Genomic DNA, 23,730 nt, shown 5'->3' on the forward strand with positions numbered 1-23,730 from the left:
CAAGAGGAGACAAGAAAGGAGGAGAGGAGCGATAACAAGAGAAAATGAGAGGGAGCAAAAAAAGAGGAGAGGAAACGAGAGGAGAAGAAAGCAGGCGAGACGAGAGGAGAGGAAAGGAAATGAAGGAGAGGAGAAGAGAGGAAACAAGAGGAGAAGAAAAGAGAGGAGAGGACAGGAAACAAGAGAAAAGGAAATAAGAGAAGAGAGGAGAGGCAAGAAAATAAGGGGAGAGGAGACGAGCAGACAGAGTAGAAGAGTAGAAGAGTAGAAGAGAGGAGAGGAAATAAGAGGAGAAGAGAGGAAACAAGAGGAGAGAGGAAAGGAGAACAGAAGAGGAAAGGAAATGAAGGAGAATAAAGGAGAGGGAATGAGAGGAGAAGAAATAAGAGGAGAAGAGAGGACAGGAGAGTAAACGAGGAGAGGAAATAAGAGAAGAAGAAAAAGAGGAGACAAGAAAGGAGAAGAGGAAACAAAAAAGAGGAGGAGAGTATAAACAAGAAAATAGGAGAGGGGACAAGAAGAAAGGGGTGGAAGAGGAAACAAGGAAAGGGAGGATGAGAAAACAAAAAAGGAGAGAAGAGGAGACAAGAGGAGAGGAGGTAGGTGGGTTATGAAGACAAGAAGAGGGAGGAAGAGAAGAAATAATGAGATGGAGGAATTAAAGAATGGAGGGCATGTCGAATGGATGACCATGTTTCCCAGGAGACAGAGACTGAAAGAGGTTAAAAAGGGCATGATGGAGAGAGGAAAGCAGAGAATGAGAGGATGATAAGAGCCATAGACAGAGCCATAGGAGTGTATGCAATGCTGAGGTGGACTGTCAGAGCTGTGTGTGTGTGTGTGTGTGTGTGTGTGTGTGTGTGTGTGTGTGTGCATGTATTGATCCCCGAGAGACATGAAGAGTATATTTGCATTGATCACATTGGAGAATGCTGACGAGGATGTACTTACACTCACATACTCTCACACAAATACACCCATATATGCACTCATACGTAAACCAAGCACACATACACACAGTTTGTCATGTTCAATAGAAGGTTGACAGGTAATATAACACTCCTGTGGCCGCCATGTTGGAGGCCCCCAGCCCTCAACAATAAGTGTGAATATTGCAGCTGACTGTGTTTCGAAACCTGCGTTTTAAGTGTCCGTCTGGTTTGGTTGTCGTGTATTTAGCCCTCATTAGCAAACAGCTAAAAGCATGGGCTCCCTTTAGGATACACTGACAGGAGACACTGGACATTGTGGGTATTAGAAAAAATGGAACATTTTGTTCGAAAAGGTCAATCTGTAAGCACCAGCCCACACAAGAGTGTAACACAAGGAGGAACAGTTCATTCTTCAAGTAACAAGACTGAGAATCTACAGTCATGCTAGCAGCTCTGTAAGGCTGCAGGCACAATGGTGCTTTAAACTAAATGCTAATGACAGCATGCTAACATGCTCACAATGACAATGCTAACATGCTGATGTTTAGGTGTATAGTTTACCATGTTCATGTGTAGTATGTTCAAACTGGAAGAGTGACAAAATAAAGTGTACTCAAACCAGACAGAACGAATACTAAATTTTTAGTGTGCTGTCGATGCACACTATTCTCCCATAATGCAATGCACAGCGGAAAGGGAGGAGCGGGAAAAAAACGTTGATGTTTATTTGTGAAGTTTAATTGGCAGTGACATTCTAACAACGTCACACATACAGTGGTGTACATTATAATTTCTTGTTAGTATAAAATGGTGAAGTATGTTGATGACCATTAATATGTAGTATATACTGTATATAAATCAGTATGTTGAATGGATTTGGGACAGCTTTAGTTAAGCGTCTTAGCATGCAACAACTAACTGGCACTAAACACAAAGTACTGCCGAGGCTGATGGGAATGTCATTATATAATTGTTTTTCAGGTATTTAGTCATAAACCATGACTACATTTTAAATCATTAATTTAAAATTTTGAGTTATTTTAAGACATTTGCTCGAAAGATATTTTAATCTTTCGAAGACTCTGATTCTAAACCCTCACTACTGACCTACCAAAACTATGCAAAATCTATTGATTCACATTGTTTGACCTTAAAGTAAACGTTTCTAATGTCAAATACAGCAGAAAATATATATTCAAGAGTTTAAGTAAAATATCTTTATCAAACAAACCTGGACAATCAGCAGTATTGAAACACAAATGTTAATTAGAATACGTAACAATTGTATGCACAATTACTTAATAATGCATGAATGCGTGCACCTGTGTGGACGGATGTGATCGTGCGTATGTATGCATACGGGTTGATGTGTGTGGGAGCAAATAGTGTGATTTCCTGGAGGAACAATAAAGAGACAACAAAAAACATGCAGGTCTCAGTTTCTCATCACAAACACACACACACACACACACACAGTCACAGCATTATATAATTTGCTCTAAAAGCCTGGTGTTGGTGAAACATCGTGGCAGCACTTAGTGTGTGACACCTCCACCTCCATCGTACAGAACACACACACCAACACAAACACTATACACAACAAATAAAGGAACAAAGCAGAGAGCTGAAAGTAGGTTATCCAGAGTGACAAACAGACCAAAGGAGATACAAGCGAGAGACGTGAAAAGGGTAAAAACACAATGAACGAGTCAGCAAGAAAAAGAAGAAGAGAAGAAGAGAGACTGAGAGGAGAGAGAGAGATGTAGCGAGTGAGTGTGGCAAGAAGATAAAAGGAAACAAACAAGATGAGGGGGCGTAAGGGTGGGAAAAGGAGGGGAAGATGTAATATTAAGTAATGGAGAGATGGGAGGAGGGAGAAAGAAAGATGGAGAGAGAGAGAGAGAGAGAAAGAGGGGGTGACAGCGAAGGTAAAGGATGTGACAGTCAAAGAGAGAGAAGGAGGGAAAGAGGTTGCAGTATGTGGAAGGCTTACATAAGTGTCCTGACAGTGTTCGTCAACTGTCTCCTGAGACTGCCACACACACACACACACACACACACAAATGAAAAGACAAAATTTCATACACGCAAGACGAAAGGACAAATAACACACACACACACACACACATCTGCATGTTTACTCACACACATACACAGCACACACATACATAGGGCACCTGGAGATGCTAACGTGGCATCTGTTTGTTTGCTGGCATCTGCCGTTGTCATGGCGTCCAGGGGCCAGAGATCCTGCCTGCGTCATTTATAACCACGTCTCTCACACTGCATTTCTCTGTCTAGCAGAAACTCAAACGTAAGACACCTGCATCTTCATTACATTTTTCATGTCGCCGCTTCATTTCTTTCTTGCCTTTTGTGCGTCACTCATTCCTCCACTTCATCTCGCTACATCCTCTCACCCGTGCTCTCCCCCATTTTCCTCTCATCAAATTTTTGTCTTCAAAGTTGAAAGTTAAATAGCGCACGTTGGCAAATCAGTGTACCACAGGTCAGTCAGACAATACCAGCAGTATCTCCTCTCTTGCTCTTCATCTACTCCTGATGACATACTACATGTCTCTCTCTCTCTCTTCTAAAATCCATTGATGTCTCCACTCTTTTTTCTCTGTCTTACTCTTCCTATCTTTCCCTCTCTCCTTTTCTGTCTCTCACCTTAACAAACACTTCGTAATATGGCGGATTTTGCTAACAGCTTTCTCTCTCTCTCTCTCTTTCATTTTTGTCTCTCTCTGTGTGTCCTCTTCCATCTCTGTGAGCCCATGCTGCCAAACAAGACTCACATTTGTTGGGGCATCTGCAGTCTGCAGACTTTAAGACTGTATGAGAGTTTTTAATGCAACCAAGATTTGAATGTGTGTACATACAACAAGGCAAAACAGACAGTTTGACTGCACAGTTAATAAAAGCGTGATGAAAGCTGCTTGCTTTTATATTTGTATCCAGAGGTGGAAAGTAACTAAGTGGATTTACTCAAGTACTGTACTTTTGAGTACTTTACTTAAGTATTTCCATTTTCTGTTACTTTGTACTTCTGCTGCACAACATTTCAAAGGCAAATATTGTACTTTTCACTCCACTACATTTATCTGATAACTTTAGTTACTTTGCAGATTCAGAATAATAATGCAAAATGTAACCTACAAATAAATTATGATTATTATCGGTTAAAAAAGAATTTTATTGATCCCAGCAGTATGTATAGTAGAAAGTAAGCTCAACCTTTATCAGCTGCAACAGTCAACTGATGAACACATTAATGAATCAATAATTATAATCCAATTCAATTACATTTTATATAGCGGCAATTCATAACAAACGTTATCTCATTGCACTTTTCCTATAGAGCAGGTCTAGACCGTACTCTTTATAATATTATTTACAGAGACCCAACAAATCCCACCATGAGCAAGCACTTGGCCACAGTGGCAACAATATATATACTGTTCTAAAATGGGTCATTCTGCAAAGTTTGTAGTTCTACTTGTAACAAAGTATTTCTACTATTTGTACTGTTACTTTTACATGAGTAAAAAAATACATACATAGTATAATAGAGTACTTCTTCCACCACTGGTTGTATCAAAAGACAAATGAGTATATTTATAAACATGGAGACAAAAACATGTACTGCATGTAAAGGATTTACAAGGACTTGAGAATTTTTTTTATATTTTCACAGGCTACTACAACAAATAGTGGCTATCCAGTTAAGGAAAATACTTGGTTTGAATGTATTATACATAGTTCTGTGCATTAAACCACAATACTTTACTGAGTGAATTGTGTCTATAGCACCAAGTATTGAAAACTACAAAGTACAATGTACAAAACGATGGCAACAATTCTTAGTCTTGTTTGCTTTCTTCTTTGACCAGATATTGCTACATTTGAATAATAAGATTTTACACTATATCAAATTTTAAAAACTGGTAATACTCCTGGGACTGTAGGTACATAGTAAGATACTGCCAAAAGTTGGTATTGGTACTGTATCATGTTGGCAGTGACAGCAGAATATTCGGATAATATGCAGCTCTAATTATGCACAACTAAATAAGTAGAATTTCCTGTAATAATATAAAAAATGTAAATTACACTATATAATATTTCCAGCATAAAGAACATGTAGTATCTCAGCCCCCACTGTCTGTTTCTCCCACTCATGCACTCTCTGCCTTAGTGGCAGATACATATTTTTTGTAACAGCTCTCTTCCTCTTCATCACTTCATCTTTCTCTCTCCAGCTAACCCTCCATCTCCTCTCACTTGTCAACAATTTGAAAATGTCTTATTAACCACTGACAGCTCTGTCCTCCTCCCTGCTTCCTTTTTAGTTGCTTTCTAACTTCTTACATCTTCTCATCGCACTCCTTATTTCCTCCTTCTCTCTCCTCGGTCTAAATTTGAGAATATGTCTTATTTTAGGACTGAGACTCGCTCCTGCAGTCTCCAGAACGCCACGGGATGTTTTGAAAAATAAGACTTTCTACTTTCTGTACGAGTCTTGCTCAAAGGACTGCTCTGCTAGAGCTGCAGCCAATTATACCTCCCAGGAAGGTGTAGTAGACGGCAGCCCACTTCAGTGCAGGCAGAGAGCGGAAAAGCAGATTCTCGAAGTTTCTGTGAGTCATATCGCAAGAAAGAATGATGGATATTTAATTAGTGTTTTACAAGGTGCAAAAGAGTGAAGAAAATATGAACTTATGACCGATTGTTGGGATAATAATGAGATTGGAACCAGAGGATTATTTGGATCATGGAACATTTTAGAGAAGATTGTGCTTAAAACTGCATTCCCTATCACAACCCTGTCTCCTAAAAATTACATTTGTATAAATTTGTTGTGCCAATTACGTTTGATGGGAAACTTAATTGCTGGCTGGAGGATGCATGCAATTTGTAGAGAGGTGGTCGGGGTGGACGGTGGGTGTATAAAGCACAAGACACTGACATCATTAGATTGTGTAATGATAATGTTATGTAAAAGCAGGAATTTACATTTGATTTGTAGTTGATTGGGGTGGAGCTAATTTTGCATCGGACTGCAACTAATGATTATTTTCATTACAGATTAATCAGCTGATTATTTTCTCAATTAATGATCGATTGTTGGGTTTGTAAAAATTCAGAAAATAGTGAGAAATGCTCGTCACAATTACCCAGAGCCCAAATTGACACATTGAAAATGATTAAAAATGAATTAAAACGATTAGAATAATTAAAAGGATAAGCCACAAATCGTCACATTTGACAAGCTGGAACCATGACATGTTTTTTAATGAAAAATGGCTAAATGATTATTAATGATAATTAATGTTTTGTCAATCGACTAATCAACTAATCGTTTCAGCTGAACTTTTTTGTACAGTTACTAAAGCTGTCAAATAAATGCAGTGGAGTAAAAAAAGTACAATATTATTGGAGTAGAAGTAGAAAGTAATAATAGTAGTAGTAAAGTACTCTACGTAAAATACACAGAGATAAATAAAATGTAAGCCATTGGGGAAATTGTTTCACCATTGCTCACTGCTCACCAAATGACAGCAGTAATAGAAAATGGTCTGGTCAATAAGGAGTTGATGCACATTGAATGATCTATTTAAAGCTTCTTTTTTTTAAAGTTCTCAATTTATATGCTAATTCCTTCCATCATCTCTCCCTCTACCACTGCCTCTTTACTAAGCCTATATAATGAATTAAATAATCACCTCTGGCATTCCCACAAAAGGGCAAGTAAGCAGTTTTCATCTTTCACCTCAATGTTTTTCACCACAACTACTCAGGAAAGACACCCTTTATTGCTCCACTTTACTTTCCCTCCTTCCTTCACCTTTGTCCACCACACCAGTGACAGAAACCTCCTCCTAAATCTTCCCCTATGTCACCACTCCTGCCTGGGCAAAAAAGCACTTCACTTTTCTCTCTATCCATCCCTCCATCCTCCTAAAACCTTTAGCCTGGATAAGCACTTCACTTCCCCCTATCTTCCTTTTCATCCATCCCTCCATCATCGCTAATCTTTTGCCGCATCACCATGCTGTTAAAGGTGAAAAAGTAATTTACTCCTCCCGTTCTCTGTTTATTAATACCTCTATCTGTCCCTCCATCCTCTGAAAGTCAGTTTTTACACCAACTCTGTTCTCTGTTGGAACCTCAATTTTTTTTCCCGCATTGTTGGTCGTTTTTTCCATAAAGTAACGAAAGCTGTCAAGTAGCCTACCAAAGGCTGCCATCAAAATGCTTGCTCAGATTCATACTTTTCTTTACTTCGACAGTTCCTGATTGAAATAATAATTAAAATATTTTTTTTTTACATAGTTCTTAGCCAAATGTTTTATATGGCTGCTTAGCATGAACACAGTTGCACTCATGTATGCATCTAACATTCAGAATATTAGCATGTGAAGCGTATACAGTTAGTATTTGAACATGATCACAGTTAGCATATGAAAAGAAATGTGTGCGTAATGTTTAGCATGTAATTCAGCATATTAGCATGTGGACATACCACACAGTAAACATTTTAACATGCTCAAAAATAGGATGTTGAATGTGCCAACATTAAGTATGCTATGTTAAGTATGTTGGCTTATTAGCATGTAATGTAATGCATAATATCAGGTGAATATAGCCTAAGTTAACATGCTTATAGTTAGTATGTTATAATGCCGACAATTGGTATGTGATGCTTAGAATGTTAGCTTGTTAGCATGTAACTTTCAGCATGTTAGCATAAGTTATATGGCTGGTTTTATTTAGACAACAATTCACATTTGAGAAGTTAGCTTCTTTTCTTAAATTTAAAGTATTTTGGAGAAAAACAGGTTTGTATTCCTCCAAGCAATGTATCAAAAAAAATAAATATCACTTTGGTATCAGTACTGTAACTCTTTGTGTCAGTGCTAGAACCGAAAATTTTCATCAGCGGATATCAAACGATATCCAGCCCTAGTCAAAGGTGACCTCCGTATGTGAACTTTACCTGCAGGACAATTGTACGCAAGCTTTTAAGATTATTTTGCTCCATGATGATGTGCAGTGTAGCCTTGTGTGTGCATCTTTGCATGTCTTGTGTCTCTTATTTCATAAATGTAAAAAAGCCTTTGTGTGTAGTGAAAACAACAAAATCACAGGTGTAAACTCCTTACATCTTTATCCCTGTGAACTTCTCTACCTGGGGAGAGAAAACATGTCACCAGTCCGTCTAGCACTCATATCTATCTTCCCTCCTCAGATCTTTACCTGTGTCACCTCTCCTCCTCAAGAGAGAGAAAGCACTTCATTTCCTGCTCTTATCTCTCCCTGTCCCCCTCAATCCATCTACGTATCATCCCTTGGCTGTTGTAATCCCTCCTCTCCTCCCCTCGCTCTGTCCTTTCACATCCGTCTGGCAGCATCCCTCTGTTGCAGAAAGCTGGAAACAGCAGGGAACAGACAGGCGGACGGACGGAGAGAGACAGAGATCACCTTGGGGTTTTCTAACTCGGTTTCTTTCTCTAACTCTGTCCCATCAAATCTCCATTTCTGTCTCGCTCATGCGCTTGCTTGATCCCTCTAGCTTTCTACTCTTCTCTCTTTCTGTCCCATTAAATGTCTCTTTCGTGTCTGCTCACTTTGTTTCCGCTCACAGTCGCTCCAGCTCATTATCTCAAATCAATCCTATCCTTTCCCTCCCTGCCCCTATCATCCTCCCTCGTCTCCCCCCACCACCTCACCTGCTCACTAGCCCTCCCTCTGTTTTCCACACTCTTTCTGTTGCTATTATGTACATCCCCTTGCATTCTCACTCGCCTCTAACAAGTCCCACGCAGAGAGTGACAAACTCCCTCAAAGACAAGGAAATGCTGTACTGCGGGATTGTGTATGTAAGTGTGTGTGTGTATGTTTTAATAGATGTAAATATGGCAGGAGGTTCTAATCCATTTTTGTATGTTATTAGCATAACATGGAAACATTTTGTAGGCTATATAATGTTCAGCATGTAACATTCTGGGCATTAGTGTGTGTTAACATGGTCAGTTACGATGTTGAATTGCAAAGACACAACAGACACAACATCGCTGTTGTCAGGAAGCTTGCTCCTTCAAAATGTTAACTTTTAAGTAACCAAGGAAAACACTTTTTTTCAGCTGGAGGACTGTGTGTTTTTGGCCTCATATGAGGATTGAGAGATTTTTAAAAATTTAGAAATATAGTAAAATTGCCCTCCTCGCCAGGGATTCCATGAATAGAGGTCACTATCCAGGCCGAGTCCCTACCTCTTTTTGGTGGTATTTGATGGCCAGTTTGAGCTTGGCCAGGTCGTGGCACTGTCTGGGGTCCAGTTCCTCGCTCTGGTCGTTGTCTCTGTGGTTCAGGATGGTTTCCAGCTCTCTGGAACTCCTGGCCTGGTCCAGAAGGTCTTTGGCGAACCGTTTGCACTGCTGCGACAGCTCCTCGTACTCCTGACGAAACTCATTCTCCACCTGAGAAGAGGAAGACAGTACAGTCTATGAGAGTGGTAGGAAACCTTTTTGAAGTATTTATGATGGGTATACTGTCTGTTACTGTCAATTCTTAGGCTGAAGGAATTACTACAGATATTATGATATGAGGTATGAGGCTTTCTGTGATTACAGCGCTGGAACTTACAGCAAAAGACAAAGAAAAAGTACACTATAAAAAAGAGGTACACAGTCACTTAAAATAGCACAAGTGCAGGAACCACTTGAGGCAAATTAGTAACATAAATGATAATGGATGATGCTGCTTCCACAGAGGTTTTAACAGCCCATCAGTTTTAGGATGTGGCATCACTCCAGTAGAATTTACTTGGGTGCTTGGAGAATCGATGCCGAGGAGGACTGAAGCTGTTCTGGAGGCTCCTGGTGGACATGCTGTTTATTGTGGCACTTTAAGTTGGTGTCTCATTTAATTTGACAGTAAGCTGTATATTGTGGAAATGAAAACTGGCAGAAATCACAAGGCCAATCCTACCCTGGTCCAAATACCTCACTCACAAGTCACCGTACATCAGACTAAACCTTTTCTCCACCAAGAAGAATTAGTGCAAACAATGTCTTCTGCAAGAGGAACCCTGTACCTGTAACAAAAGTCCTTTGCCAGGAAACAAAAAGCATCGATATCCATACCTTGCTGAGCTCTTTGAGTTCCCAGCCCAGTCTGAAGGCAGTGAGGATGGGATCTTCACTAGACAGTGCGATGAGGGAGGGCGAGGCCAGAGCCTTGTAGATGTTGAGTCGAGACCGTGAATGCCGAAGACTGTCGACCTACAGAAGGAGGCGGAGAGATAAACAAGAGGAGAAAGATTAATTTATTACTTTTAAAGGTTCAAACCAACCTGTACCACCATTGATTGAGTGTTTTAAGATTTCACTTCACATCGTGGTTTGGTCACCTGAACTGCAGGCGTAAGGGTGAACTAGCAGTTGTGGAAGAAGTTCTCAGATTCTTTACTTAAGTAAAAGTACCAATACCACGATATAAAAATACTATTGTAGCTGGTCAAGGCGTTGCTGCTTTTAACTACTTTATTTACAATTAGGTAGTTTAGTCCAGTGGTTCCCAAAGTAGGGTTTGGGCCCCCTCAAAAGGGTCACAAGATGAATCTGAGGTGTCGTGAGGTGATTAATGGGAGAGGAAAGACTGAAAGACAAAGTTGTGCTGGACAAATCTGTGTTCATTTTTGGACTTCTCTCCAATCTTCTTCTTTTTTTTATATTTTGAGCCTCAAACAGTTATTTAAATGAAACCATGTGAGACGTTTAGAGGGGAAACGTCTCTTTGGTGGAAATGATAACAACTCATAGACATCTGAAAAGCTGTCAAATGTAGTGGAGTAAAAAGTACAATATTTTGCACTGAATTGTGGTGGAGTATAATTAAATAGTAGCATTCTGAATACTTCACGACCACTACCACGAGCATCCTGGCAGACGCTTCATTATTTATTTCCTCAGTTTGAGACTCTGCTCTCTTCGAGGCAGTATAGGAGGCCTTTGGCAACCAAAGCTATTTTTTAAGAAGTCTTTCATTCCAAGTACAATATGCATTTTAAATTACAAAAACTGAGCCACAAATCTGTCTCCACAGTATTGTATTTTAAGTTTTAATGTTTTCAGCTCAGTTCACCTTGTAAATGTACTTGCACTTTGACAATGTGCCTTTGTGGTGTTGGATTTTGTTGGCCACTGCCATTAATCCTTTTCAACTCATTGTCATATTTGTATTTGTTTGATTGGTTTTATTTGTGTAAATGAACTGTTTATGTGTACTTGTGTTTGCAAACTCGCTTGCCTCAAACTGCCCCTCGATGGATGACTAAAATTATTACTATTTTGAATTGATTGAATTTTGAATTATTTGTACTTTTCTGTGTTTTATACTTCAGTGGTGTTTTGTTACAATATTTGTTCTCTATGTTACTTTACATGTATTTGGGCTGTTTTTATGTTTTGGTGAGCTAAAGATCTGGTGGAAAATAAAGTTGTAACTTTTGTATTCATGTGTTACAGAAACATATATATAATATATATAAAAATTAAACAGCCACTTTCAATATTCATCAGTAGTACTCAGTGTTGAACCTCAATACTCTGTAAAGTAATAACTAAATTGTATCCTTAGCAATTAGTACCAAAAACTGTCAAGTACCAAACATTTTCAGTCTTTTTTTCCTTATTTACACTAAATTCAAATTTTGTTGTCTTTAGTATGATTACATAACAAGATGGAAACTCAGCTGTTAAAGTATTTTACACTAAAGACGAACTATTTAAGTCAGTGCTGGATGTACAAATGGGAGTAATTACTGTATATTCAAATATTGATTTTCTGCAAACCAAGCCCCAACCATACAGTGCCAGAGAAATAATCACTTACCTCTGAACTGGATACACACTCAACACAGTCACATCGTATCTGGTGCGGTCTGGGAATGGTGACCTATACAGAACAACAACATAAAGGGTAAATCATCACAGCTAACATCGAGTTAATGAAATACCAGTTGCAGACAGAAACTTGTGTGTATGGTGTGATCACCTTCCGCTGGACGAGGAGCTTGATGATCTCGTAGTTGTTGGTGTGAGCAGCGAGCATGATGGGAGTTATGTCTGGGGTGAACTCTGAAAACTGACTGTCCATCATCAGTGAGGGAACCTGAAGAAGAACAAAAACTCTTTTATAAAATGCTTTAGGGAACCACCATCATATGACAGGTGGATGACAATGGCTGGCTGATATCTAAAATAAAACAATCCAGTGTCAGTCTGATCTTCTGGTTAAGCCCTTCTTGTTAGACTGGCAGTTAAACAGAGAAAAAACATCCCAAACTCTGAGCTTTTATTGTGCAATTTAAAAAACATGATTCAGCACTGCTAAGTAAGGCGAACAACTCAAAGCAAAAGACAAATTAGCCAAATGATGAATCAAATTAAACCCACTTGAATCAGATTAAAACAAATTAAATTAGTGTAATGCATTCGACCAGAGAAGATTCCTGCTCGACCACGCTGTAGAGGTCCATTTATTTAAAGTCACATCCTCTCCAAAACTCATTATATCCCTCATTAACACCTGCTGTAGTTCGAGAGAAACAAGAGAGTGAAAGAGCGTTTTATTACCAAGTGAAAACCAGGTGGTCTGTCATTACAAGTAGATGGGAGAGAAAGAGAGGATAATGGATATATTAGAAAGTTTAAAGGCCCAAACCAGTGGTTTTGCTTTTTTGAGCCCATTTACTGCAAACTGTGTGCTCTTAGCAGGAGTGCTGACCATTCTCCAAACCATGTTGCTGTGTTTTAGATATTTGGAGCCATTTTCCTACCTTTTCAAGCAGCCATTAGTTGCCATTCATTTCAAGGGATAGTCAAAACAACATGAACGGCTGCTGTCGAATGTACGGAGTCCCTTAAAGGTCACGACGGGAATTGTTTTGAGGACTGCTTTTGCATTCCCTCGCAATGCTTTTGCGGTCCTTGCGTTAATACTTTTCTTCTTCCATTCCTTCTGAGCCATATGTCTATTTCCGCTCAGCTGCTCCCAGCGCAACGCGACAGTATATCAGCTCATTGAATTTTACTTTGAACTGGGCATTAAATATGCTGATAGAGTACTACTGCTCAATAGACATGGTTATGTAATTAGTGAAAGTTATCTTAAACGAATTCTTAGATCAAGAGATCTCTCCAGAAAAAAAGCAGTACAGTAATCTGCAGGAAGCTGTCGGTTTCATTCGTGAACAGTTACTGTACTGTGTATAGAGTACCCCAGAGGGGTTTCTCTGAGGAAAAGGAGACGTCTCCAGAAGCAGAATTACAGATCTACCTCATAAAGCTAATGTGCTGTATTTGTATGAGTCAAAAAAAGCAACAAACAAGAAGGCGACTGAAATGCTGCAAACAGAGTCTGTGGTTCTGCCACAGAGAGAGCAGACAGCACTGAACCACTTGCAGAGATACATCAGGAATGCAGACCAACGAAGGTTGGAAAGCTTTTAGCGTTTTTGCACAGGGTCCTCTGTTCTTTGCACAAAACAAATTAAAGTAACCTTCAATGCTGAAACAGGTTTTGGTAGAAGGCCTGTTGCTGTAAGTGTGGAGCAATAAATGCTATTCCTTATAAATACAGCCCCTACCCAGAAGTCTGATAATGTTCTATCTGATAACGGCTTTGCATTGGACATCATATAAGGTGAGGGGTCCATAAACAATGCTAAACGCATTAACTTGAGAATCTCCACATACCTTCCATTACAAAGACATGCGGCTCAGAAGGAACGGAAGAAAAGTATTGTGAGGAAACACTAAACATACTGTGAGCGAATGCAAATGCAGTCCTCAAAAAAACTGTCCACATGTAAATAAGATTGCAGTAAATTAAACAAAACACTTTAACTATTTAGCATGTATAAGCACTATATAAACATTTAATAAATGCTTTTTAAAACACTAATGTAGTTGTAAGTAGACATTTAAGTGTTTATTAATGGACAGTATTTGTCATCAGTTATAACTATTCTTTGAAGATATTTTATATTACATCTGTGTTTTACTATATTGCCATTAATTATCTGTTTATACACCAGCCTCCACTTATGGGAGTCATAGTTGTTGACAAATACATTAACATGTATATCCGCAAAACACAAGGCATCCAAATCCTATGATACTAGCACACGCACACTCCAAGACATCAGAAGGAGTGAGAGGAGCAGACTTGAGGAAGAGGAGGGAATGAAGGAGGAGTGGAGCGAACATGTGTGGACTCGCTTTCATCTCTCAGAGGGAGAACGAAGCAGAGTGCTTCTCTTCATCCTTCTCATCTTATCTTCACTCTGTCTATCTTCTCCTCTGTCTTTCACTCCTCCTCGCCTCCTCTTTTTCCACCTCTCCATCTCCCACATTCTTCCATTTTCTCTACACTCTGTCTACCATCTTCTCTCCTTCCTTTACACCCTCTCTTCACTGTTTTCTTCCATCTTTCTCCTCGTCTGACCTCCTGACGTCCTTGTTTTTCGACCCGCTTCCTCTTCCTTTTCTGTCTCTTCTGCTCCTCTCTCTCTCGCCCTCCTCTCTGCTGCCAAAACCTTTTTTCCTCAGCTGATCTCTCTCCCCGTCTTTTTTTTCTCCTGGCGTGATAAGGAGTGTGAGAACAGCTGCCACGGGCTGGGCATCACACACTGATTAAAGAGACAGGGAGAGAACACACTCACACAGGTAAATATAAATGAACTCAGTCAAACACACAGGAAAATGATCTCTAAAGTTTCAGTACAACAGTGTTTTTTTGATCTGACAATCTTGATTTGAATGATTTGTCATGCATCAAAATATTCCTGTGTTTCCTGCTGCTGGTGATGAGGACCGTTCAGAATACACTCCCACTAGGACTGACCAATATTAGAAAAAAAAACAACACTGCAATATTTTGTGCTTGTGGTTTTTGTATGGTACTTTATATCCGAGGTCTTCTGAATCAGACACATGGAAATTGTGTACCCTAACTAGACGTCCCTGAATTAGTGTTTTGTTTTTTGTTTTTTTTTAAAAGCGACACGATCCAAATCGACCAGAGGACAGTCAGACCCGGTTCAAACAGATCCGAGGATAATTACACCTGACCCAAAATGCAGTCAATCGGAACAGGCCTGAAAAGACTAGTTTCGACATTTTGGGAAATACACATATTTGCTTTTTGGCTGAGATGAGCAGTAACTTCCTGGAGTCTCCGCTGGTTGCCTGGCAAATGCTCGCAGCCAAGAAATAGTCCCAAACACAACCCCTCCCCCCAGTAAAACAGCAAATTGTAGATTTTACACTTAGGTCAGAGATATGACGAGATAAAACGTGCTAATAAGTGAGCTTTAGCTGTGCTGGTAGGTGGATTTGTTAGAGCCGGACAGAGCGAGGTTAGCTGTTTTTCCTGTTTCCAGTCTTTATGCTAAGCTAAGCTAACCAGCTGCTGGCTGTAACTTCATATTTAACGGACAGACACCAGCGGAATTGATCTCATCTAACTTAACTAACCTCATTTAACTGACTCTTCCTTCCTTAGTTGAAAGTTAAGACACGAAATTATGATTTTTCCAGTTTCTAAATGGTATCCGAATTTGGCTAATTATTATTTTGGACTGCATTTATATGGCACTTTTAATTTGCCTCAATTACCCATCCACCTGCTGATGGAAGAGAGCTACCATGAAGGGCACTGGCCTGACCATTGGGAACAACATGGTACTCAGTGTCTTGCTCAAGGACACTTCGGCATGTGGACAGACTGAGCTGCGACCTGCTCTACCTCCTGATCCACAGCCACCGCCGCACATTTTCCAACCAGAAGTCACATGTTCTCTGTAGTGTGGGCCTAGTTTTCCTTGTTACACCGCATCTTTTGCAACGTGAGAGAAATGAGGAAAAACCGACTGATGGCCGCACCTGCTGTAGCCCTCCTGCACTCACCTTAGTTCGCTTTCTCCTCATTTAGTTTGACCTTTTGACCTTATGCTCATTACATTCACATCGCACATATGTCAGCAAGCAGATAAATGATAACATAGCTTTTGTTTCATACATCATAGTTAACTTAGTATTGCAGGACTTTGTTGCTTATTTTGTAAATTGTATCTTTAAATTTTCGGTAAATAAAAGCTTTTCAACTTTGTTGAAACCCCCTGTGACTCCTCATGCCTGCCACCTCGGTCCCTCTCACCCACAAAGGAACTGCTGATTTACTGTAACTGCAGATCAACCAGAGTCCCTTGAAGTCATAAAAGAAATCAATAAACAGTGAAACTACAGAAGGTAGGTGCTGTTCTCGTCCAAATTTAAACCATTTTTTTGTTATTGATTTTCTTTGTTTACTATTCAGTTTATTAGAAAAATATATACAGGAAATACAGATTTATATAAAAATCAAAACGGACTGGGAACTGTACGAAAACATACATGTTTGTGTCCACACATCTGCAGATACACTGATAAAAGTGCATTCACAAGCTCACACACACACACACACAGATCAAAACAACCAAAAATGATCTTCGACTCCAGCAACACGCCCACAAACACACACATGCACACTTAAATCTTTTTTCCACACACTTCACACATCAAAGGAAAGTGTGAGAGGGAGCCTGAAAAATCTTTCCTCATCTGCATAGCTCTCTCTCTCTCTCTGTAACTATTTATCTCACTTCCTCTCTCCGTCACTGCTGATGTCCCTTATTTCTTATTCCTTCCCTTTCTCTTCGTCTGGATTTCCTCACTCCATGTCCTGCATTCCTTCTTTTATTTGGCTTTGCCTCTCTCTCTCTCGCTCGCTCCTTGTGTTATCTCCCTCCCTCTTCCATGCAACTCTCCTTCTACTTCTTCTTTTCCTTTTTGTATACTCAGGGCCTCAGATTTCATCCTCCTTTCCATGTTTTATCACTCCCTTCTTCCCTTCTTCCCTTCCTTCCTGGCGTTGCTGCCTCATCCCTTCCATTTCTAGTGAGCTGGTGATGTAGAAAACTGCATTTGGTCGTCGTTAATCAGTGAGTAGGAGAGAGGGAGGGAGGACTAATGAAGAAGGGAGTGAGGGGGAAGGATGAAGGGAGAGAGAGAGAGAGAGTAATAAAAGAGAGAGGGGGAGTCAGACTGAGTCAGATGGAGAGGGACGGCAGAAAGGTCAACAGTTTTGCTCGCCAAGAGAAGATAAAAGGCATCTACTCTACCTGTCAGCTGAGAAAGAGCAGTTTAGAAAACACACACACACACACACACACACACACACACAAAACACACATCCACTTCTTAATATAGGTATCACATGCAAACACACACATGGACAGCTTCTTTAGCTTAGTGTATAAAATTCAATTCAATTCCCCAAATGTTGCTGTTGTGTTCAGAAACTCTGACGCTTCAGCTCTCCGACCAACAACAAAGTCTTGTCTGTTTTCCACAAACACGTGTTTGTATCCAGATCAGTAAAATGGAAAGTTTGTGGTGGGAAAAAGTAAAAATCCCACAAAGTCTGCGGTGTTTGCTGCCGTTTCCTCGTCTGGATTTGACTCTTTTAATGCAGTGATTACAAAGATGTTCGATGCTGTTATCGTATATCGTATAAACCGAAACTGAAATACAAAAGAAAACTATTTTAAGCTGGAATCTTCTTTCAGGTAATATATGAATTTTTATGTCATCTGCATGGTGGAGTGCTGTTAAGGTTACTCTGACCTCTAGACTGTTTGAGCAGTCTATGTTTATTCGTTACTAGCCGGTCGTAGTTGAGTTATTTTCCTCCAGTCTCTCCTTTTTCCTCTCGTCTCTTCACATTTATGAGCGTTTTGAGCAAACTTCCAGTCGATCTGGTATGCAACTGACTGTTCGCTAAGCCCCGCCCCATTAGGCTAAAGCTCCATGAGTTGTTTAGAAACAGTCTCCTGACTTTTTAATGTTCTCAGCTGACTCGTTTTTGAACGAGAAGGAGTCTTAAACATGCACTTGATAGCTAACATTTACATACACGATATGATAAAAGACTGAGGCTACATGTCCCAAGCAAAAAGTCTGCATCCTCACCGTCTTCAGATGTACAGACTACAAAACTGGCCGTCAGATTGATGGGACTTTCTGGTTGATAATGAGTCAAATTGTCTGGTGAAAGGTGTTTTCTAACATCGTTTTGATAGTTTTTTGTTCATTTTAATTGCTTTTGGTTTCAGTGCTTCCTGTGTTTGTGCAAATGTCATTATACTGTGTTTAAAGCAGCTGATTAACACCATTATATACATTTTATCAAACAAATGGTATAGTAATCATCATTCAGCATTTAGCGTTTCTCAAGGGTCATTGTTACCATGATCAAATATCCAATATCAACTATCAAAGTATTTTTATTCTAACACTTTGCTAAGAATTTCAAAATGCTAATAATGTAATTTAACTCATGCGTATTAATCTATAAATGAAACAGTTCAACATCTGTTTATGCACTCATACCTGAGTGGAGCTGATACTAATGGCTGTTTGTTCATTAAATGTTTATAAATGTGTAATATGTTACTTATTTACATTTTATATCTTAAAGAATTTTTCTAAACCTACAGGAGGCTGTGTAGCTCTGAGAGCACTGTCTGTGGTGAATAAAATTATTGACGGGGATAAAAAGAAAAATAATTAAGAGAAGGACAAGTGGAAAGAAAAACAAACAGGTAGAAGAGAAAGGGGAGGACGTTTACATGAGAGAGGGAAAAAAGCTGAAAAAGAGAAACAGAAACACAGCGAGAACAGATTTGTTCCCGTCGTCGTCCAACTGAGAGGCGACCAAAACCTTCCCACAATCCTCTCCTTTGGCCAAGGGTTGGTTGCCATGGAGACGTGAAACCTCACAGCCTCAGACGGTCCAGGAATTAATGTACGAGAAGATGTCTGTGTTTTTCCTCTCATCTTTTTCTCTTTCTTTATTTTAAAATATACCTTCTTATTGCATACTTTTCCTCTCTCTCTTCCTCTGATCTCTTTTCTTTTCCAGTGTCTCTCACTCTCTCTTCATCTCCCCCCTTTGTCTGTACTCCCTCATGAATTTAAATCTATCTCACTCTTTCACTTCATCTCTCCGAATCTCTCCTCCTCGATCCCCCTTAACACCTACACGTTAACTGAACTGTGCAACATGTTCTTTTACTCTCTCTTTCTCACACACACACACACACACACACACACACACACACACACACACACACACACACAAAATGCGGCAGGCAGACAAATATACTGTCTGTCTCTAAATCCTATTTCACAGTGTGTCTATAAAACGAGCTGTTTAATTTTCCTCCTCTCAGCAGAATGTGGCATGGAGCATTACAATGAATGGATGTACTACTCATTATCACACACACACACACACACACACACACACACAGCATACAAATGGAAAAACACACACGGACGTACATTTACGGATGAGTAAATGCAAACACGTGCACGCGTGAATGCGTCTGGATGCAGCAGATTAACGTACATCCATGGAGGGTACGTTCTCTCCCTCTCTTTTGTTTAAACACACACACACACACACACACACGTAGATGTCCACACACACCTGTTTCTCGCCGCTAGGCCTCCTGTGCGACAGCAGCAGCTCCACGGCGCCCACCACCTCCTTCCTGATGGCGTAGAGCAGGGCGTCGCCGGTGTGGATGCCATGGTCAAGCAGGAGCTCCATGATCTCCAGGTTCTCATTCTCGATGGCAATGAGGAGCGCGCTGCGGCCCAGCGGGTCCAGACAGTTCACATCCATGTTGTAGTAGACCTCCGCCTCGCGGAGGGCATGTTTGACACCCGCATAGTCACCTGGAGAGGCAGAGGGAGGGTCAAACTCTTATTTAAATGAATCCATCTGAGAAGTTTAGAAGAGAAATCTCACTTTGGTGGAACTGACATTTCACAGACGTCTGAAACGTGACAGGAGCCCCAAACAGACGCTGACTGAGACACTGAAGAGGTCACAAGCCAAAAAGATCTTATCTAATCTTTAACAATGTGTTGTATTTTAGTTAGCAGTAACTGTAACTGCAAATGAATGTAGTGGAGTAAAAAGTATATTCCCCTCTGAATCGTAGTGGGGTAGCTTAAAATGGAAATACAAGTACCTTGAAAGTGTGCACAAGTACAGTTCTTAGTGTACTTAGTTACTTTTCACCACTGTAAAGTTTTCTTTTAATGATATCCTTAATGTTCATCAACATAGAAACACAGGAGTCTCTTAAATAATTTAACAGTACTTTAGGTTTGTGTCATGGTCACCAGTTTCATTGCATCGCATGCAAATGTTAGCAGTACTCAGCGCCAGTTGCTGAACTTATTCAACATTCATCAAGAATCTGAAAATGACTTCATTTACTAACTGTTGAATGTTTTATCAGGTTTCTACAGTCGTAGCATTTTAATAAAAGAACCACATCTTTTTCAACACAGATGTTCGTCTGATTCATCCCGGAGTTTGCAGGTGTTCTAACAGTCACCTTACAGTACAGTGTCTATGCAGAAATTGTTTTTATTGGTTGATTATTGATTATTTATAATCCCAAAATAGTATTAAAAAAACATTCAGTGGCACAAATATGACTTTTGCCATGTGATTTCAAATACTTTCATAATTATCAAAACATATTGATGTCAAGGTAAGGCTGTGATCATTTCATTTTTGCAACATTCATTTGTGAATGTGATTTGAATAGGTTCTCAGTTTGGGTTTCAGCATCTTGTTCAAGGACACCATGACAGGACGACAGTCTGCTGAAGCACATGTCAGCTGTTGCAGAGATGACACCTGTGAACTGTTGGCTACAGCAGAGTCTGACTGACCAGCTGCTGCCACCAGCTTCAGCCATCAGAAAGACTCATCATTTAGGAAGTGAGTGGATCAGCAGAATGAAGAGGGAACTATTATATTGCTAAAAGAGATCAAATAAATGGATGGATGGATGGATGGTGGTGGAAGGTTGTGTGTTGTTGTGTGTGTGCACCTTTCTCCACAGCGGTGAGGTAGGCCCTCTCCTCAGCAGACAGCTCCACCTCAGCCCGGACGATCTGAAGCGGGATGCGGTCGCGGTACGGCGAGTATGTCGCCTAAACACGAACAATAACAACACAAAAAAAAACTATAAAATGCAGAGAATCAAGTCTGTCAAAATACAAAAACCATCATAAGAAACATAAAGAACATAATCTTAAAAGGTTCAAGTCATAATTCATAATTCTTACCTCCTTATGCTTATTAAAGCACAATTTGCTTTAATTTGAACTCAATTATTTGCAATAGTAGGTATCCCTTTTTCACAAATGTGGATTTATATGATTAGAGTTATGGATTTTTAAGTGAGGTATGCCACCTAAAATAAAGAGCATCTTTGCTCATGTCAGAAGTTATTATTACACCTCTATTAAATATTATGTTACGCTTCAGGGAAAATGAGCAGAAGTGCTGCATCATACAGTAACGTGCCCATACTTAATGAGTGAGGTGATTGTTTAAACTGTAATCTAGAAGCTAGATTGATAACAGGACAAGATGCATCAGGATCTGCGTGATCCAGCTCAGCAGGTGACAATGACTGATTCATCACATGTACTTCTGCTTCAATCAGTCCCAATTAGGCTTAAAAACTCACCATTTTGACACACGTTTTATCCAAAAGAGACTCCATCGAGTTAAAGTTAGTTTAAACTTTGCATTGACCAGATGGATTTAATTCAGAAGCTCTGTGTTCTTTGTGTCAATGACTGTGATCAGACAGCGAATTGTTTTCAAGACACAGACTGACATTGCCGTCCCTGCGGCCATTTGGCTGTAAATAAAATAAATCAGTTTGTTTATTTGCAAAAATGAAATCCTCTGTCATGTCTGCAATCCATTGTAAGTTCTTTATGCAGTGGTGGATATTTTATTTTATAAGTCAACCCTTCAAAACAGAGTCGGCATCATTCATCATCACATTATAGCTAAACAAGACGCATAAAACAGCCGGGGCTGTGGTTGAAAACATGAATTTAGTGTTGAAGTAACCATGAGGTTACAGTGAATAACGTCAGTGGTGGAACGCGATGCGCTCATGGATGATTTCATTATTCAACACTGAGAAAACAGGAGGATGATGGATAGACTGACAGACTTGATTTGTGTGAGTCTCTGTTTTTTCCTCTATATGTTTTCTTGTTCATCTATCTTTGTGAGGACCAATAAGAATTTTAGACCTTTACAGTGAGGACATTGTGTCAAAGGGCTGTGTTTTTGTGTGTGTTTGACTCACCTTCTTGTAGTACAACTGTGTCATGGGATTCATCTGGCCAGTTTGGAAGAAAGAAGGACAGAAGTGAGAGTTACTAAAGAAGAACGGGACGAGGAACAGTACTGCAATAAATAGAAGCGAATGAAGGAAAAACGAGAAAAGAAAGAGATGTTGTTCACTTAAACGTCTCATAAAGTCACGAGAGAGAAAGAAAGAGGCGGCGCTGATGTTGTTCAATCAAACACAACAAAACAGAGCAACATTTGCATCAAAGGTGGAATCATGACTCAAATCTGAACACACAGACATGATACACATATTTTTAGATTCTGTGTCTTCACTTCCTGAGGACATCATGATCTCCGATGTCCATCTCGAATAAACGTCCGTAAATCACAGAAAAAAAGACGCTCATTATAACTAAAGAACTTGCCTGAAAACCGTCACATTTTTAAGTTTTCTTCAGTATCAAAGTAATCCAGTGATAGGTGTCTGTACATCCATGGGTGCACTGTAAATGTACATGTAAACAAATATTGACCAAAAACTCCAGGGCAGCATTATAGTATATGGCGGTGTTGGGGGGCACAGTAGTCTGAGTTCAGCCAAATTATAAAAAATACATTCTTATTTACCACTTAGTGATAGTCTAGTGATCTAGTCATACTCATAGTTTAGACAGCCGCTGCAGTGGTTTCTGCTGACATCCTAATGCAGTGGAAGTGAGTTTGTCTCATGGTGGTCAAAGCATTGGAAAATTACATTTAAAAAAAACTCAAATGCAACATGTCTTCACAGAAACAATGTCCCTGTAAGTCAGGATGATGACAGACTTCCCCTCACTGAGGACAGTTTTCACCTTTGTTTTTTACCTTCAGAGGAAAACGCTGTGTTCTGTGGATTCTCCAGAGTAACTTTATACATTGTTTCTGGAAAGGCACATTACTCTCAAAATCACAGCAAATGAAAGCGAAGCTGACTGCATGGCCAGATACCTCTATCGGCAGGAAACCTTTTTTATTTGAGTGAACTGTCCCTTTAGGATTTTTCAACTTTCTATGATTCATTTCGACAAGTGAACAGTGAATCACCTTATCTTTGTCGCAGTATGATTACATAGAAAGTTGATAAACAACAATAATGGATTTTCACCCAAACCTGAGAGTGGGCAGATTGAATTCTTAAAATATCATTTTCAGACTTCTAAAACTAAGTATAATACCTAAAGACCAGTAAAAGCCCTCAACTATCTATCTAACTATCTAGCCTATTCTATCTGACACTGAAAGACTTGCAGAGAACCAGCAGACAGCAGGAGCAGAGTAGGTGTATTTGAGATAAAACCCTCCAACCTGAAACTGAACTGACACAGTGAGAGACAGTGATGGATGTGCAGACAGTTGAAGCAGTGCAGATTAGTGACTCTACATACATTTAGCACAATGAACAGCATACAGACCAAGGATAAGCCTCATTCCGCAGTATTAGTGGCTCTAGTCTTGT

At 39.8% G+C, this 23,730-nt stretch overlaps 1 protein-coding gene across 1 annotated transcript in view; it reads right to left on the bottom strand.

Moving 5' to 3' along the window:
* trpc5a (transient receptor potential cation channel, subfamily C, member 5a) overlaps positions 1-23,730 on the bottom strand; it is a 146,527-nt gene that overhangs the window by 63,427 nt on the left and 59,370 nt on the right. Inside the window, exons 2-8 of the mRNA XM_044182948.1 lie at positions 22,249-22,281; positions 20,965-21,067; positions 19,539-19,789; positions 11,997-12,113; positions 11,835-11,897; positions 10,085-10,222; positions 9,212-9,418 (exon numbers count right to left, since the gene is read on the bottom strand). Coding sequence (XP_044038883.1) covers positions 9,212-9,418; positions 10,085-10,222; positions 11,835-11,897; positions 11,997-12,113; positions 19,539-19,789; positions 20,965-21,067; positions 22,249-22,281 — 912 coding nt within the window. The remainder of the gene's footprint in view (positions 1-9,211; positions 9,419-10,084; positions 10,223-11,834; positions 11,898-11,996; positions 12,114-19,538; positions 19,790-20,964; positions 21,068-22,248; positions 22,282-23,730) is intronic.

This window comes from Siniperca chuatsi, linkage group LG22, assembly GCF_020085105.1.
Source record: "Siniperca chuatsi isolate FFG_IHB_CAS linkage group LG22, ASM2008510v1, whole genome shotgun sequence".
NCBI classification, from domain to species: Eukaryota; Metazoa; Chordata; class Actinopteri; order Centrarchiformes; family Sinipercidae; genus Siniperca; species Siniperca chuatsi.